This window comes from Hemiscyllium ocellatum, chromosome 23 (assembly GCF_020745735.1).
Source record: "Hemiscyllium ocellatum isolate sHemOce1 chromosome 23, sHemOce1.pat.X.cur, whole genome shotgun sequence".
In the NCBI taxonomy this organism is placed as follows: Eukaryota; Metazoa; Chordata; class Chondrichthyes; order Orectolobiformes; family Hemiscylliidae; genus Hemiscyllium; species Hemiscyllium ocellatum.
Window position 1 is genome coordinate 52,068,457 of NC_083423.1, and position 14,560 is coordinate 52,083,016.

Consider the following 14,560-nt stretch of genomic DNA (forward strand, 5'->3'; position numbering starts at 1 on the left):
CCGAGGTGAGAGAGATTGTCTCGACTGCCGTCTCATACCTTCGGCACAGTTTGCTTCGATTGGGTCTTCCTCTCGATAGTGCAGCTCGTTGGGTATAGATTACACTGCAGGAGCAAGTGATTTATAAACCCAGAGGATTTTTGCTGGTTTGCTACTTTTAACCACGAGTTAGAGATCTTGTCGTCTCTAAAGTACTAAATGCCTAACCCTTGACATTCCAGTTTTTGCCACTTTTTGAATGCCCATTCCCTCCAACCCGCATACCTGTTGGGCGACACCCAGCGTCTGCCACCTGGAGTGCTGGCATAATGCCATGGATGTAGGTCATCTGGTCCATTTCCTCCTTGCCACTGTTACGGCTGCTGGGTAGGAAATGTTCAATTTCTCTAAGGACCTTGAGCTCTCGCAGTCCCGCAACGGTATCTGTGTTGCGCTCTCCTTTATACTGAAAGGAGGCCCGAATGACCACGTAACTGGGCATCTCAAGTGCCTAGCGTTTGCGAACAATTGCAGATGGAATCTGCACTTCCAGTTTTGGGACACCTAGACTGCCGTTCCTGCGGCTGGTATACAGGACTCCGTCAGCGGTATGAGGTGGGAGGTGTAGGAATTCTTTGGTGGCGTCACGGATTATCTGGTCCAGTTTTGGGAGGGTAGTCTGAGATGCTTCGGTTCGGATCAAGTGGAAATACAGTCTGGGGATGTCATGTGTTTTCAAGATTTCTAACCGTTGTCGTGGTCAGAGTGGTGCTGCCTGTATTCCTTTAACCCAGCTTCTCCTCCCACTCCCTTTCTGCCGCACCTGGCCACAGATCAATACGGGCACCCAGGTACTTCTGTGTCACCCGGGGGTATGTAGGCTATGGATTCATCTCGCAGCTTCCAGTTTGCGAAGTGGTTGTATAAGAAGGTCTTCCTTTTATACGTAAAGTAGAATCCCTTTGGCTTCGCTATGTTAATACTGAGAGCTGTATGGTCACAGTACACCTGGAACAGGTTAAGATTCCTTGCTATTCCTGTGTGAGAGTCGCTTAGAAGGGCAATGTCATCCGCAAAGGCCAAAGTCGAGCAGTTGGCTCTTCTGCTGCCCAGGGTCATGGAGACCCCCGAGTTGGCCCTCTCCAGAGAGCATACCAGCTGATCCAAAGCAATGTTAAATAAGATTGGTGAGAGCGGGTCGCCTTGTTTTACACCCCTCTCAATGTTCATTGGAGTGGTAAAGTTCCCGTTCCCTTCCACCATTGTTGTGTTGCCAGTGTAGAGGTCTTTGATCAGACCGACAAAGGCTTTGGGGAGTTGTACTCTTGGCAAGGCTGTGATTAATAGCCTGTGCCCAACCGGGTCGAATGCTTTCGCCAGATCGACAAAGACAACTGCGAGGTCCTTGCTGTTGTGTTTTGTTCTCTCAATGATGTTTTCGAGGATGACAATGTTTTCATTGCATCTGGCAGTGGCTGTTAGGAACCCCTTTTGCCTGGGGTTAATTTCGACTGTTTAACTAAGGCGCTTTGTCATTATTTTCATGAACAGTCGCAGCAGGATTGGACCGATAGTTATTGGCCGCCAGTTGTCAATGTTTTTCAGGCAGGCTTTATCCTCGCACTTAGGAATCAAGACCATTAGACTCTTTTTAGTGAATCGGGTACCATGCTTGACTTAAGCCATAGGGAGAAGAGGTAGGGTAGACGAGTTTCCTCTTGTTCATGGATTGCTCTTATATCCTGCATTTTCAGGCTGTCTGGTCCAGCAGCACTGTTCTCATCTATCCCATTGATGGCTGCTTCAACCTCTTCCACCTCTACGGGTTTCATCAAGGACCCATCATCAACTTTACCGGTGTATGAGGCGTACTTATTTATGTTTGATTTTTTATTTGGTGCTGACAGTTTCTCACAGAAATATGTCTCCAATCCTCTTTTGAGAGAGGACAAGCGGAGGAGGTCGGCGCCCCCATGACCTCATGAGCTAGTTGGCGCCGGATAGTTTTGTAGAGCTGCTGTGTTGCTTTAAATAGCGCTCTACGTGCTGCCCATCGTTTGTCGGTTCCGGTATCGTTACCAGTCCTTTTGTCTCTTTTGGCCTGGTCTTTTTGAGGCCTCTTGCGTTTTCTCTGTCCTTTCCCACTATTCATTAGCACGTCAGTAATACTTTCCACTAGTCCAACCCCGAGGGCAAGAGCATTTGGGTCATTCCCCGCGCTCAAGAGCTCCTCAGCTTGTGTAAGCTGGTCATCTACTTTCCTGTGTTTAGGGATCGAAGCCAGTGTTCTTCAGCCGGCTCTTTGGCGCGGGTTTTGATCATTGGGATTTTCCTGGACACACTCTGCCTCTGATTCGTGCGAGTCGTAACCTGTCATTGACTCATTTGGGGTTTGGACCTCTGTCAGGGTGTTTGCCAGGAGTCTGCATTTGTCTGAGATTTGTTTCAGGGTTTTTGATTTGAGGATGCTGGCGATTTATTTATGAACTTGCATCCTGCAAATCTCACTTCCAGTTTGCTCAGAAGTGCCATCTCGTCCTGTGACCACATGCGATCACTTCTCCCAGGTTTGCCCTTGACTCTGGGTGCAGGTTTGAGGAGTCTTTCATTCCGTAGAATAGGGTGTCTGAGCCTCTCGTGTTGACCAAGGCCCGGCTGAGTACATAATCGTTGGTCACACGCGCTGCATGCAATATCCCCTGTTGGGGGTTGTTTCTTGTCTTTGCATTTTGGATAGTGGTAGGAGATTGCATGATATTCTCCTGCTTTGTCACAGCGTGTACATTTGGTTCGAATGTTCTTTACTTTGGTCACTTTAGTCAAATCAGTCTTGAACAGGCTCACCGTGGGGAAGAGGGTGTCACAGTCCTTGCAGAACAGCCCATTGACGGAGTAGTGGATAATTACCTCTGGGACAAATGTTCTGTTGTATACTGGCTCGATAACAACTCCTTCCATGAATGAGACAACCGAGACAGTTTCGGTTGCTGTCTTCTTTTCCAGCAATACATTTTCAGCTCTGATCTCCAGCATCTGCAGTCCTCACTTTCTCCTCCTTCTTATACTCTGTGCCCTGTATTGAGTTTTGATAACTTCCCAGACCTTCTACAACAGAAGTTAAGCTTACCCCATTTGCAGGGTGGACCGCCCTTACGGACCCTTCTTCAACATTATCTGGGCCATCCGTTACTGGGCGAGCCAACTCCTCGAGAGGGGTGTCCGGTCTCAGCTCCATGTAAGGCAGGAGATATCGTCTCAAGGTCCTTGTCTCGGTTTGAATCGAGATGGACCTTGTTGTGGGTTTTAAACATGTACAACTTAATGACATATCACAGCTCGCAGACGAGACTACGGGGAGGATGTTTTTCCAGGGATGCTTCCCAGCCAGACTGCTCCATTGACAATAGAAGACTCATTATAATTTTTTTGAGAACAGGTCCGTGTGGACCACGGCTGTCTCGCGCTTTTTCTCAGTCATTTGTTTGCACAGCAGCCAGAGTGACTCAGCTTACCAGCGGGGCCAGTGGCAAGGCACGACACAAACTATGCGCCAAAAATACATCAAAATGTCTTAGTTACTCCCGGTTGTACTCCTAAATTTAGCATCAACAAAATCAAAAGTTGATAAACCTAACAACTGGGAGAAAGCCAGCGTTCCCAAAGTTTCAACAGAACTTTAGCTTCATGGCTGTTTGCATGTGAATACCCTTTCAATGCTGATGTGATGTTATGACATTAAGTTTCTCATGACTCCAAGATGGCGTCAGATTAGCAGCGCAGCGTTCGGGCTCCTGAGCCTGGGGCTCGCCTGCTTCCAACTCCTTTTCATTTTCTAGCTAACATGGTGCCAGAGAAAGGTACTTTTCACCGTACTCCCGTATTCCTGTGCTCAAGTACAAGTGACGATAAAGCCTAATTCTAATTGAAAAAATCAGCTATCCAAATCATTTTTATGGTGCAGAGAAGCAATATTCAAGTTGCAAGAGTTTCTGGATAATTTCTAGCCATTGTCAGCAATAAATCTGGATTTTGAAACTGTTATTTAGTAATCAATATTATTTCACATCCTTGAAATATCTCACCTTTCAGGAGGGTCCTGTCTGTGTAAGCCTTAGTGATGCATTGGGCTTGGTCCTTGTCATATGTTATTGCAACTGCTGTAACTGCAACCTACAAAAATTAAACAAATGTGAATGAAAACTACAATTTAAATGACATACATTGAATCATTAAGCAATGTAATAATAATGACAGTATACTGTATACGTACCTGGATTAATTCATCTTCTGGCAATGCAACATTAAAATTCACATGACAAAGGCAGCAAGGTACCATAGATCGGAGCTTAAAATACAGGGTCTGGAAAATTTCAGAAAATAAATATTGTATCATATACACATAAAACCTCCTAGTACCTTAAAGCATTATTCTATTGTTCATAGTGCCACAACTGCACCCTGTAGAAACAGGACAAACCCCATGTTTTTCATTTACTTGTGGGACGTGAGCATTGCTAGCTAGCCAGCATTTATTTCCTGTCCCTACTTGTCCTTGAGTGGTGACGGTTAGCTGCCTTCCACAGGCAATAGGTAGACACAATGCGTTAGGATTTTAACCCAGTGACAGAGAAGGAATGCAATAGATTTCCAAGTCAGGATGGTGAGTGGCTTGGAGGAGAAACATTAAATCCCTTCCTTTGGCCTTAAAAGCATGGTCAAAAATGTAGATTTTAATGAAGGTCTTTTGAGAGAACAAGGGAATGAAATGAAGAGATTTTAGAAGAGCATTTCAGAATGTAGGCTGCAGCCATGATCACCACTAAAAGGAAAGGGGACTGTTCAAGAGGCCAGAATTGAACGAACATAGTTCAGGGGAGAATTGTAGAGCTGGCAAAAGTTAGAGATAGCAAGGGGTAGTTACAGGGCTAAATATTAACAAAATAGCACGTGTTTGTTTTCCTCCCATCTATTGACAAATGTCAAAAAAGTGTTTCAATCTGAAAGAAGATGCAATGATGTGGTTTTCCTCACACTATTACCTTCAGCAGATTTTCACAAAGATCACTAAAAGCTTTATTAAGTCCATGTGAGGTGAGACTAGTAACATTGTTCAACCGGAACACTCTCACTGAAGTGAACATCTAAAAAGCGAAAGGAGAAGGGAAAGAACAAGTTAGTCATAGTAACAGATACATTCAGTTGAGAGTTATGAACAAAACACCATAAGTACTAATTGTTCGTGGTATGGCTAGTAACATTCTAATGAATGCTGAGTTCATAAAAACTGGGCCCTCAAACTTCAGTATTTTAAAATATTCTTCCAAAATGGGGTGCATACATTCTTTAAAAATGCTTGAAAGAAAAATAATCTGTAGAAGTATTTAGCAATTACTATAGTCTGCCACACTTTCCACAACAAGAACAAAAAAAAAACCATATGAAAAAAAACACAAAGTACTGGAACTGCACCCGTGGGTTATAACGGTTATGAAAATGTTGCTAGATTACAAAAGTTCCAGCACTGCACAGTTTGCAGTTACATGGTCCAAGTGCTAGGTGGTGGGATTAGGTGCTCAGAGGCTTGATTGTCAGCTAGCACAGAAACAATACACCAGTTAGCAATAAAGTTTGCCTGACTTTCTATGGCTTCCTTGTGTCTCTTCATAACTTAAATGCTCAGCATCGTTTATTTCAAACAATAAGATGCTATTTAAATAAATGCCTTCAAAAGGCAAGAGAAACTTCTCCTAGAGTAGTAGCATCAATACGCTGCATTGTACTTTCCAACAATTCATGACAACTTCAAACTATTACAATGTTAGGTTGAGTAACAATGTATTCACTGGTGTAAAAACATATTTTTATGTTCCTTTTTAAGGACCATAGAATCTAAGAAATTACAGAAAGCTGTAGTAGTAGGAGGGACTGAAGAAACCTACTCAGTCTTTTAAACTGGGATAAGGGCATTTGAATAGTTAAAGGCAAGTTTTAAATAGGCAAGGTAAAAATTACTACAATTACAAATTAATTTCAGAAGCCAATCATGGAATAAAATTGTCACAGATGTTTTGTTAAAATAAAAACAAAGGTTTGTTCTAAAAAAAAATCCATCCACTGCATGGTGTGTGCCCACTAATTGGCTGGATCGAGCAGGTTATCCACCACGTTCACTGCATAAAAACACAAACAGTGTTCCAAGCTAACTTTCTAGCTATGTGTTTGCTTTTACTAACCCCGCTAATACCCTCCGTCAACAGAGCAGAAGACAGTTGGATGGCCAAACATTGTTGAAATGCAAAACCTTTACCGTTCATCTTTCACACCAAAGCAATGTCTATATGAAAAGCCTTTGAGGAACAGTAGCATTTTGGTTTAAGGATAGATAACTAATTGTTACCTTTATAGTTCCTATAACAAGCTGAATTATCAATAGATCTGACAAAGAAGCCATTTCGTCCCAAAACTTCCCTTTGTTTTTGTTTATGTATAGCATAACTGCAATCTCAACATTTAAGATATTCCTCCTATTCTGTATGTTAATACACACTTTGCTATATTTTGAATCTCCAGGTGCATGCAAGAATTTTCTTAGATATCTTAACGGGGTCTGTCCTGTGCTCGATTCGTATGAGCAGTCTAATGAGCTTGTTTCCCTTGTGCTCCATGAACAATCTGCCCCCACGTTCTCTCTTACTGTCTAACATAGTAGCCTCACTTTCCTGGTCAATAGATACATTGAGATTTTACATGCTATAAAGGTGGCGTTACTGACAACCTCAGAAAAAGGGCCCAAATAATTTGCTCACTCTGTAAACCTGATATTCATCAGGGTGCATCAAAGCCATGCTGTGAATTGATAGCTACCCTGATCAGAATACTTTTTTGCCACTCGAGGTCCTGAAAAATGTCCAGTTCACCTCAAAATAGCCTGGAAGGGAAAAGGATGGTGTGAAAAAAAGAATATTTACTATTAACCATCTAAATTAGACACCAGAGTCATAATGATGTGTGTTGGAACGTTAGATAGCTTGCAGTCTCAACGCATCTCATTTTCATGTGCAAACGAGGACACATTCAACAAGAGAGAGAATTTGGCCCAAGGACTGAAATGCAGACATTAAAACAGAAACTTTTTCCAAGTTAAGAACAAAGAACAATATAGCACTGGAAATGGCCCTTTGGCCCCAAGCCTGCACTGACACATTTTGCCCTTACTTCCAAAACAGTCTTCACTTACAGGATCTGTATCCCTTTATTCCCTTCCTTTCATGTATTTGTCCAGGTATTTATTGAATGCTGCTATTACGTCTGCTTCCACCACCTCCTCTGGCAGTGTGTCCCAGGCACCTTTTGTTTGAAAAACCTGCCTTGCACATCTCTTTTAAACTCCAAACCCCCTCCATCCCTTGAACGTGTGTCCCTGTAGTAATTGACCCCTCCCCCGTAACTTGTTGCAGATGCAGAGTTTGCAAGTGGAGGCTGACTTCGCAGAGACGGGTAATCTTTGTGCACAACTATTCTGCGTCCAAATACAAATTAATGGAGCTGAAGCTGCACGGGATATTGGGGTGCAATCTCTCAAGACTAAATGATGATTGCCTGTGAGAAACCCATTAGTAGCTATTACATTTAGACAGCAGTGGTTCAGCAAAACAAGCCTGTCACCGTTGACAGTGCAGGGCTGAAGCTATAACACCTATATTATGAGCAGAGTGAGATGGAACACATTTCAATTTCACCCTTTCTTCATTATTTCAAATGCTTTACAGATTTACCTGTAAATCAGATGTCCAATTGTTGATCCCAGGCATAATTTCTGTATTGCAACTGTAAAAGCCTGTCAACATGAAATAAATAACATAAAACACAAGTCAAGAATGTTAAGTACAAATCTAATTAACAGAGGGCTCAGCTGATCAGAGACAGGTAACTTCCATACATATATGTGGAATCTCTGCTGACCTTCAATTTCTGTCCACAATTGTATAAAAATAATTGTTTGTTGTACAGGACTTCAGTACTGCTTAAAAAGGACACATTTTGTCCAAGGTTTTTGTCTTATACACCTCAGGACATTCACAACAATGTCAACGTATAAAGAACAATATTACATTCTGAATGAGAAGCGAGCACTGACTGGTTGGCAAATGGATTGGTAGAGGCACTGCACAACAATAATGTAGCATGGCAGTCCAGATACATAGCAGGAATCTGTATACACTGAACTTATTAATCAATCATCTTGTGCAGCTGAGTACAGCTTTTAACACTATGAGATGGCGTTGCTTTGGAAAACCTACAGGCCTAGCTCTTGCAATCATTTTCATTGGGTTCCACAAGAAACATACCTTCAATGGAATGGCACCTGAACTCTTATCCATTGCTCTTTCCAGATAAGTGGATGATATGTTTGCTATATTTGAATCTGTAGCTGCCTGTAAGAATTTTCTTAGATAGGTTAATGGCTCCATCCTATGCTCAAATTCAGCATTGAAATTAAGCAGTCAAATGAGTTGCCTCTCCTTGCTGTGTTATCGAATACTCAACCTCAACTACCTATGACTGTCCACCACAGTAGCCCACCTTTACTGATCAATATGCATTATGGCATTCCTTCAGCACTACGTGCTACAAGATTAGATTAGATTAGATTAGACTTACAGTGTGGAAACAGGCCCTTCGGCCCAACAAGTCCACACTGACCCGCCGAAGCGCAACCCACCCATACCCCTACATTTACCCCTTACCTAACACTACGGGCAATTTAGCTTGGCCAATTCACCTGACCCGCACATCTTTGTGACTGTGGGAGGAAACCGGAGCACCCGGAGGAAACCCACGCAGACACGGGGAGAACGTGCAAACTCCACACAGTCAGTCGCCTGAGTCGGGAATTGAACCCGGGTCTACAGGCGCTGTGAGGCAGCAGTGCTAACCACTGTGCCACCGTGCCGCCCACAAACATTTTCACCCAGCCAATTGCCAATTCATCTAACTTGCACATCTTTGGACTGTGGAAGGAAACCCACGCAGACACAGGGAGAATGTGCAAACTCCACACAGTCGCCCAAGACTGGAATCGAACCTGGGACCCTGGTGCTGTGAGGCAGCAGTGCTAACCACTGAGCCATCGCGCCATATGGCCTTATTGGCAACATCAGAAAAAGGACTCAAACCACTGGCCCACCTTGCAAACCTGGTGCTCAAAGAGGGCGTACCAAAGCCAGCCTGGGAGATAATAGCTATCCTAGTTTGAATATTTGTTAATTTGTATTACAAAAAAAACCTCTCAAAACAAGACTAAGGCCGCCACATTAGGTCCTGAAAAATGCCCAGACTTCTTCAGCACAAACAAGTGGTGAATTACAGTGCTGGTATGGTGTTAGTGCTAGAAATCTGACTGATTTCTAAATGGACAAAGAATTTTATGACTGTCAGGATCATTGTTGTGGGTAATCATACTCATAGATGTGTAGTCATAGTCATACAAAATGGAAACAGGCCTTTTGGTCCAAAGGAAAAACGGTCTCATGGAATACAGGGAGAACTAGCCATTTGGAGACAGAACTAGCTCAGATGTAGAAGACAGTGGGTGGTGTTGGAGGATTGTTTTTCAGACTGGAGGTCTATGACCAGTGGAGTGCCACAACGATTGGTGCTAGGTCCTCTACTTTTTGTCATTTACATAAATGATTTGGATGCGAGCATAAGAGTACAGTTAGTAAGTTTGCAGATGACACCAAAATTGGAGGATGTGTTGGACAGCAAAGAGAGTTACCTCAGATTACAACAGGATCTGGACCAGATGGGCCAATGGGCTGAGAAGTGGCAGATGGGAGGTGTTGCATTTTGGGAAAGCAAATCTTAGCAGGACTTATATACTTAATGGTAAGTTCCTAGGAAGTGTTACTGAACAATGAGATCTTGGAGTGCATAGTTCCTTGGAAGTGGAGTCGCAGGTAGATAGGATAGTGAAGGCGATGTTTGGTATGCTTTCCCTTATTGGTCAGAGTATTGAGTACAGGAGTTGGGAGGTCATGTTGCAGCTGTTCAGGACATTGGTTAGGCCACTGTTGGAATATTGCGTGCAATTCTGGTCTCCTTCCTATCAGAAAGATGTTGTGAAACTTGAAAGGGTTCAGAAAAGATTTACAAGGATGTTGCCAGGGTTGGAGGATTTGAGCTATAGGGAGAGGCTGAACAGGCTGGGTCTGTTTTCCCTGGAGCGTTGGAGGCTGAGGGGTGACCTCATAGAGGTTTACAAAATTATGAGGGGCATGGATAGGATAAATAGACAAAGTCTTTTCCCTGGGGTTGGGGAACTATGCTCCAGAACTAGAGGGCATAGGTTTAGGGTGAGAAGGGAAAGATATAAAAGAGATCTAAGGGGCAACTTTTTCATGCAGAGGGTGGTACATGTATGGAATGAGCTGCCAGGTGATGTGGTGGAGGCTGGTACAATTGGAACATTTAAGAGGCATTTGGATGGGTATATGAATAGAAAGGGTTTGGAGGGATATGGGCTGGGTGCTGGCAGGTGGGACTAGATTGGGTTGGGATATCTGGTCTTCATGGACAGGTTGGATCGAAGGATCTGTTTCCATGCTGTACATCTCTACGACTCTAAATGGTACAGGCCGACAATATTCCGAAGCTAAATTAATAGAAGTTACTTATTTGATACACAGGGCTCTGCCCTTTGCAGACATAAAGAATACACACAATGTTTATACTTAACAAAATAGGTGTCAGCCATTCTGTTTCAATCCTCAAGGCAATGCTTTGGCCAATCAGTGTCAACCTTCATGGTTTAAATTTGAAGCAAGCTTGGCACACCATGCACCAATCACAATACACTTGACAACCATCCAGCATATTCTTCTCATACATTTGTTGTATTGTATAAATTTGTTTTGTCTTTACACTGGAAATCTTTCTTATTGTTCTGAAGAGGGCAAGATGAAAAATTTCAAAACTGCATAAGACTATTAGGAAACAAAATTGCAGAGAAGTGAAAAATGATAAAGAGAAGCTTTTGTTATAAAATAATTTGTTATGCTAATATTTGCATACCAGCTGGTGTGGGAGCATCTGTCAACAATGAGTGAATGTCTTCAACTGCATCAGCATCATCAATCTGAAATAGAGAGCAATGATATTATCGCCTTGACATGAGTTAGTGGACTACAGTGCAATGTTGCTTAAAACTTCATCTAGGTCTTTGGAATATCAACACCACTTCTCTCGGCCCTTTCTACTGTCTCCAAAATTATGATTCTGCTTGTTTCACATCTATGTTGGATGAGCATAATTTCTGCTAATTAAATACTAGGGCAACCACAGCCATTGCTTTCGATCCTGCTACAAACTTCACTCCTGAGTCTTGGAAAATATTTGATGCTCAACCAGTTAGTTCACAACCTTGGTGTAATTTTGACCACACATCTACAGAAGAATGCTTATTCCCCCCCTCTCTAACATTGGGCAACTCCACCTTTGCTTCAGTTCATCTGCTATTGAATCTTCTTTGATAAACTTTAGAGATGATGATTCAGTACAATCCTGGCCAGCATGTGACATTTTACCCTTCAATACCTGAACATATCTAAACCCATACTATGCCCTAATTTGTACCACATTCTGTTCACTTGTCACCCTCTGCTCACTGACTTACACTGAGTCCTGTTTAAATCATACCTTGAACTTTAAATTCATAGTTATTTTCAAATCACTTCATGTTCTCACCCCTCCTTTGTAATCTCTTTCAATCCGTCAACCCTTTTTGCTTTAATTTTAAACCAGGCAGGTTATTCGTGATTTCTTGAGATTGTCTCGACCAATAAACAAAGAATGACAGTCAAATGTCAGCCATTAGCTGGCTCATGGGTAGAGGCATTGCAATTGTCAATCAGACTCCATTTGCCGACCAAACCGCATTCTCCTCTCTCACAATACACATGATACTCCCTTTAGTTTGATATTTACCACAATTTTCACTCATCAGACAAAACAAAAAGCTTTGACAAAATTAATCTCTTTTCAGCAACATTCAAATTCTATACTATGAAATGACAAGACTGCAACTTTATTAAAATAGGAGCTAATTAACAAATTAAATGAATCAATAAGTATATGTAGATCTGACAAGGTAAGTGCATGTTATATTACTGACAGGTTTGGATTTGGAATAAAGCCACAATCTTGTACAACCATGAGTAAAGAAAATGTCTGTAGCTTTCGTAATTTCAGCTCAGAGTTTTTGAACTGGAGTCTGAGGCATTGGGAGACAGCAGGGATAAAGTGCACTACCTGGACACCATTTCAAGTAGTAGTCAGAATTTTAGAATTGGTTAACACTCAGAGAGCTGGTTGCATCTGTGAGTCAGACATATGGGAGACACCAAGCTGTTGTGGTGGGGAAGCTTCAGTTCTCAGACTTTGACCAATAGATATGAAGTAATTGATACTTTTGTGAATGGGAGCAAGAATTTCAGGGTGGATAAGCAGATTTTCTACGAATGGCTTGCTACACCAAGAGACAAAGTGAGGAGAATTTTTTAAAAATGTGACAGTGGTAAGGGAAAGTAGAGGCAGCAGGTTAGATTTTGCTGACTGGTCATTCCAGTCTAGCATAATGTCTGTCCTCTTCCAGGGATTAAAAAAATCTCCTTGTGATCGGACAAAAGCTTAGAATGGATGGAGAAGGGTCTGATTATTCAGATTCATGTATTAACTAGGAATAACATTTTCTTGACAGATTTTGAATCCAAATTAAAACACAGACATCAAAGGCAATAATGTCTGGAGTGTTACCCAAGTTAGCCACCACTTGATGTAGGGTCAATCAGATCAGAGAATTAAGCAAGTTGAAAGACTGATGTGGAAAGAAAGGGTGGTGATTCAAGGGACAACAGTGTCAAGTGCTTTAGAAAGAGGGAGCTGTTCGGTTGGAATCTGTCCATTGAAACCAGACTGGGATCAGAGCCCTAACAAGCCATATAAAACTAGGCCTGTGGAAAGGGCTTTAAATTAAAGGTGTGGAAAGGTCATGTGAAAGGTAAAAACAGAAAGATCAAGATAATAGATTATTGCAATTCGGGACAAAAAGGAATTGAAAATTTAATGGTAATACTGCATCAGTGAATAAAGTCCATGCAAAGAGTATTTTTAAAAAAAATTAAAGACTTTATCTAAATGAACTGAGAATTCAGGAGAAGACTATGAATTAGCAGGACAAATAGATAAGTGTTTAGACCTAATCGCCTTGATAGACAAGTTTACAGGATGACCAAAATTGGAAATTAAACTCCTAGGTACACAATATTTCAAAAAGGCAGTCAGAATGGAAAGGCAGGGGTCATTGCGCCGATAATAATGGACGACACAAGGACATCAGTGAGAAAGGCTCTTGGCTCAAAAGATCAAGACATAGAATCAATATAGGGGGAAATTATGAATAGAAAGGGTCTGAAAACAATGGTGGGTGTAACTCATAGGGTTCTAATATTTATACTGTTGGAAAGAACATCAACCTAGAAGTTATTAGCACTTGCAACAAAGGTGAAACAATAATTGTGTGGTACTTTACTTTGTAGAGTGGTTTCACGATCATTTCCTTGAACAATATGTTGTGGACCCACATAGGAATAAAACTATTTCCGAGCTAATATTCTGCAGTTAGACAGGGCTAATTCATAGTCACACAAAGTCCGCAGGGAAACAGTGATTATAATACAACTGATGTTTGGAACTGACACATTCCAACTACAAATAAGAACCTTAAACTTAGGGATGATGTAATTGGATGAGTTGCCTTAAGTTGCCCTGCTCATTTACCCAAAAAGGTAGGGTAATAAATAGAGTGGATAACATTAAAATAAAAATAAAAATGTTCAACAAAATACATTCCATTTCAAACAAAAATTCAACAAGCAATGTGCATCAGATTTACAAGAAAGGTAAAGATAGTATAAGTTTTAAAACTAGAGACTTATAATCTTGCAAAGAATAATGTTAAGTCTGAGGAATGCAAGGGTTCTAAAAACTAGCAAAAAGTCACCAAAAGCTTGATAACCAGAAAACTTAGCACACAAGAATAAACTAGTCAGTAACACATACAGAGGTATTGCAAGTAAATGAAAAGGAGAGTGGCAAAACTGCACATTGTGAGAGAATATCAAGTAAACTAAGAAATGAAGAAAGAAGAAATTGTCATGGGGGAATGAAAAATAGCATATATAGATTAGATTAGATTCCCTACAGTGTGGAAACAGCCCTTTGGCCCAACAAGTCCACACCGACCCTCCAAAAAGTAACCCATCCAGACCCATTTTCCCTCTTAGTAATGCACCTAACACTATGGGTAATTTAGCATAGCCAATTCACCTAACCTGCACATCTTTGGATTCTGGGAGGAAACCGGAGCATCCGGAGGAAACCCACACAGACACAGGGAGAATGTGCAAACTCCAAAAAGACAGTCACCCAAGGCTGGAATCAAACCTTGGTCCCTATGCTGTGAGGCAGCAATGCTAACCACTGTGCCACCCCAATGCACAAATATTCCGTGTTCAACTTCAGA

At 41.8% G+C, this 14,560-nt stretch overlaps 1 protein-coding gene across 10 annotated transcripts in view; it reads right to left on the reverse strand.

The window, feature by feature from the left end:
- The window catches only part of c2cd5 (C2 calcium dependent domain containing 5), a 135,204-nt gene that overhangs the window by 25,814 nt on the left and 94,830 nt on the right, over window positions 1-14,560 (reverse strand). For all 10 annotated transcript variants that reach the window (XM_060842995.1, XM_060842987.1, XM_060842989.1 and 7 more), the window contains 5 exons: window positions 11,053-11,116; window positions 7,755-7,816; window positions 5,019-5,120; window positions 4,250-4,339; window positions 4,062-4,149 (listed from right to left, as the gene is read on the reverse strand). In XM_060842995.1, the coding sequence (XP_060698978.1) occupies window positions 4,062-4,149; window positions 4,250-4,339; window positions 5,019-5,120; window positions 7,755-7,816; window positions 11,053-11,116 (406 nt within the window). The remainder of the gene's footprint in view (window positions 1-4,061; window positions 4,150-4,249; window positions 4,340-5,018; window positions 5,121-7,754; window positions 7,817-11,052; window positions 11,117-14,560) is intronic.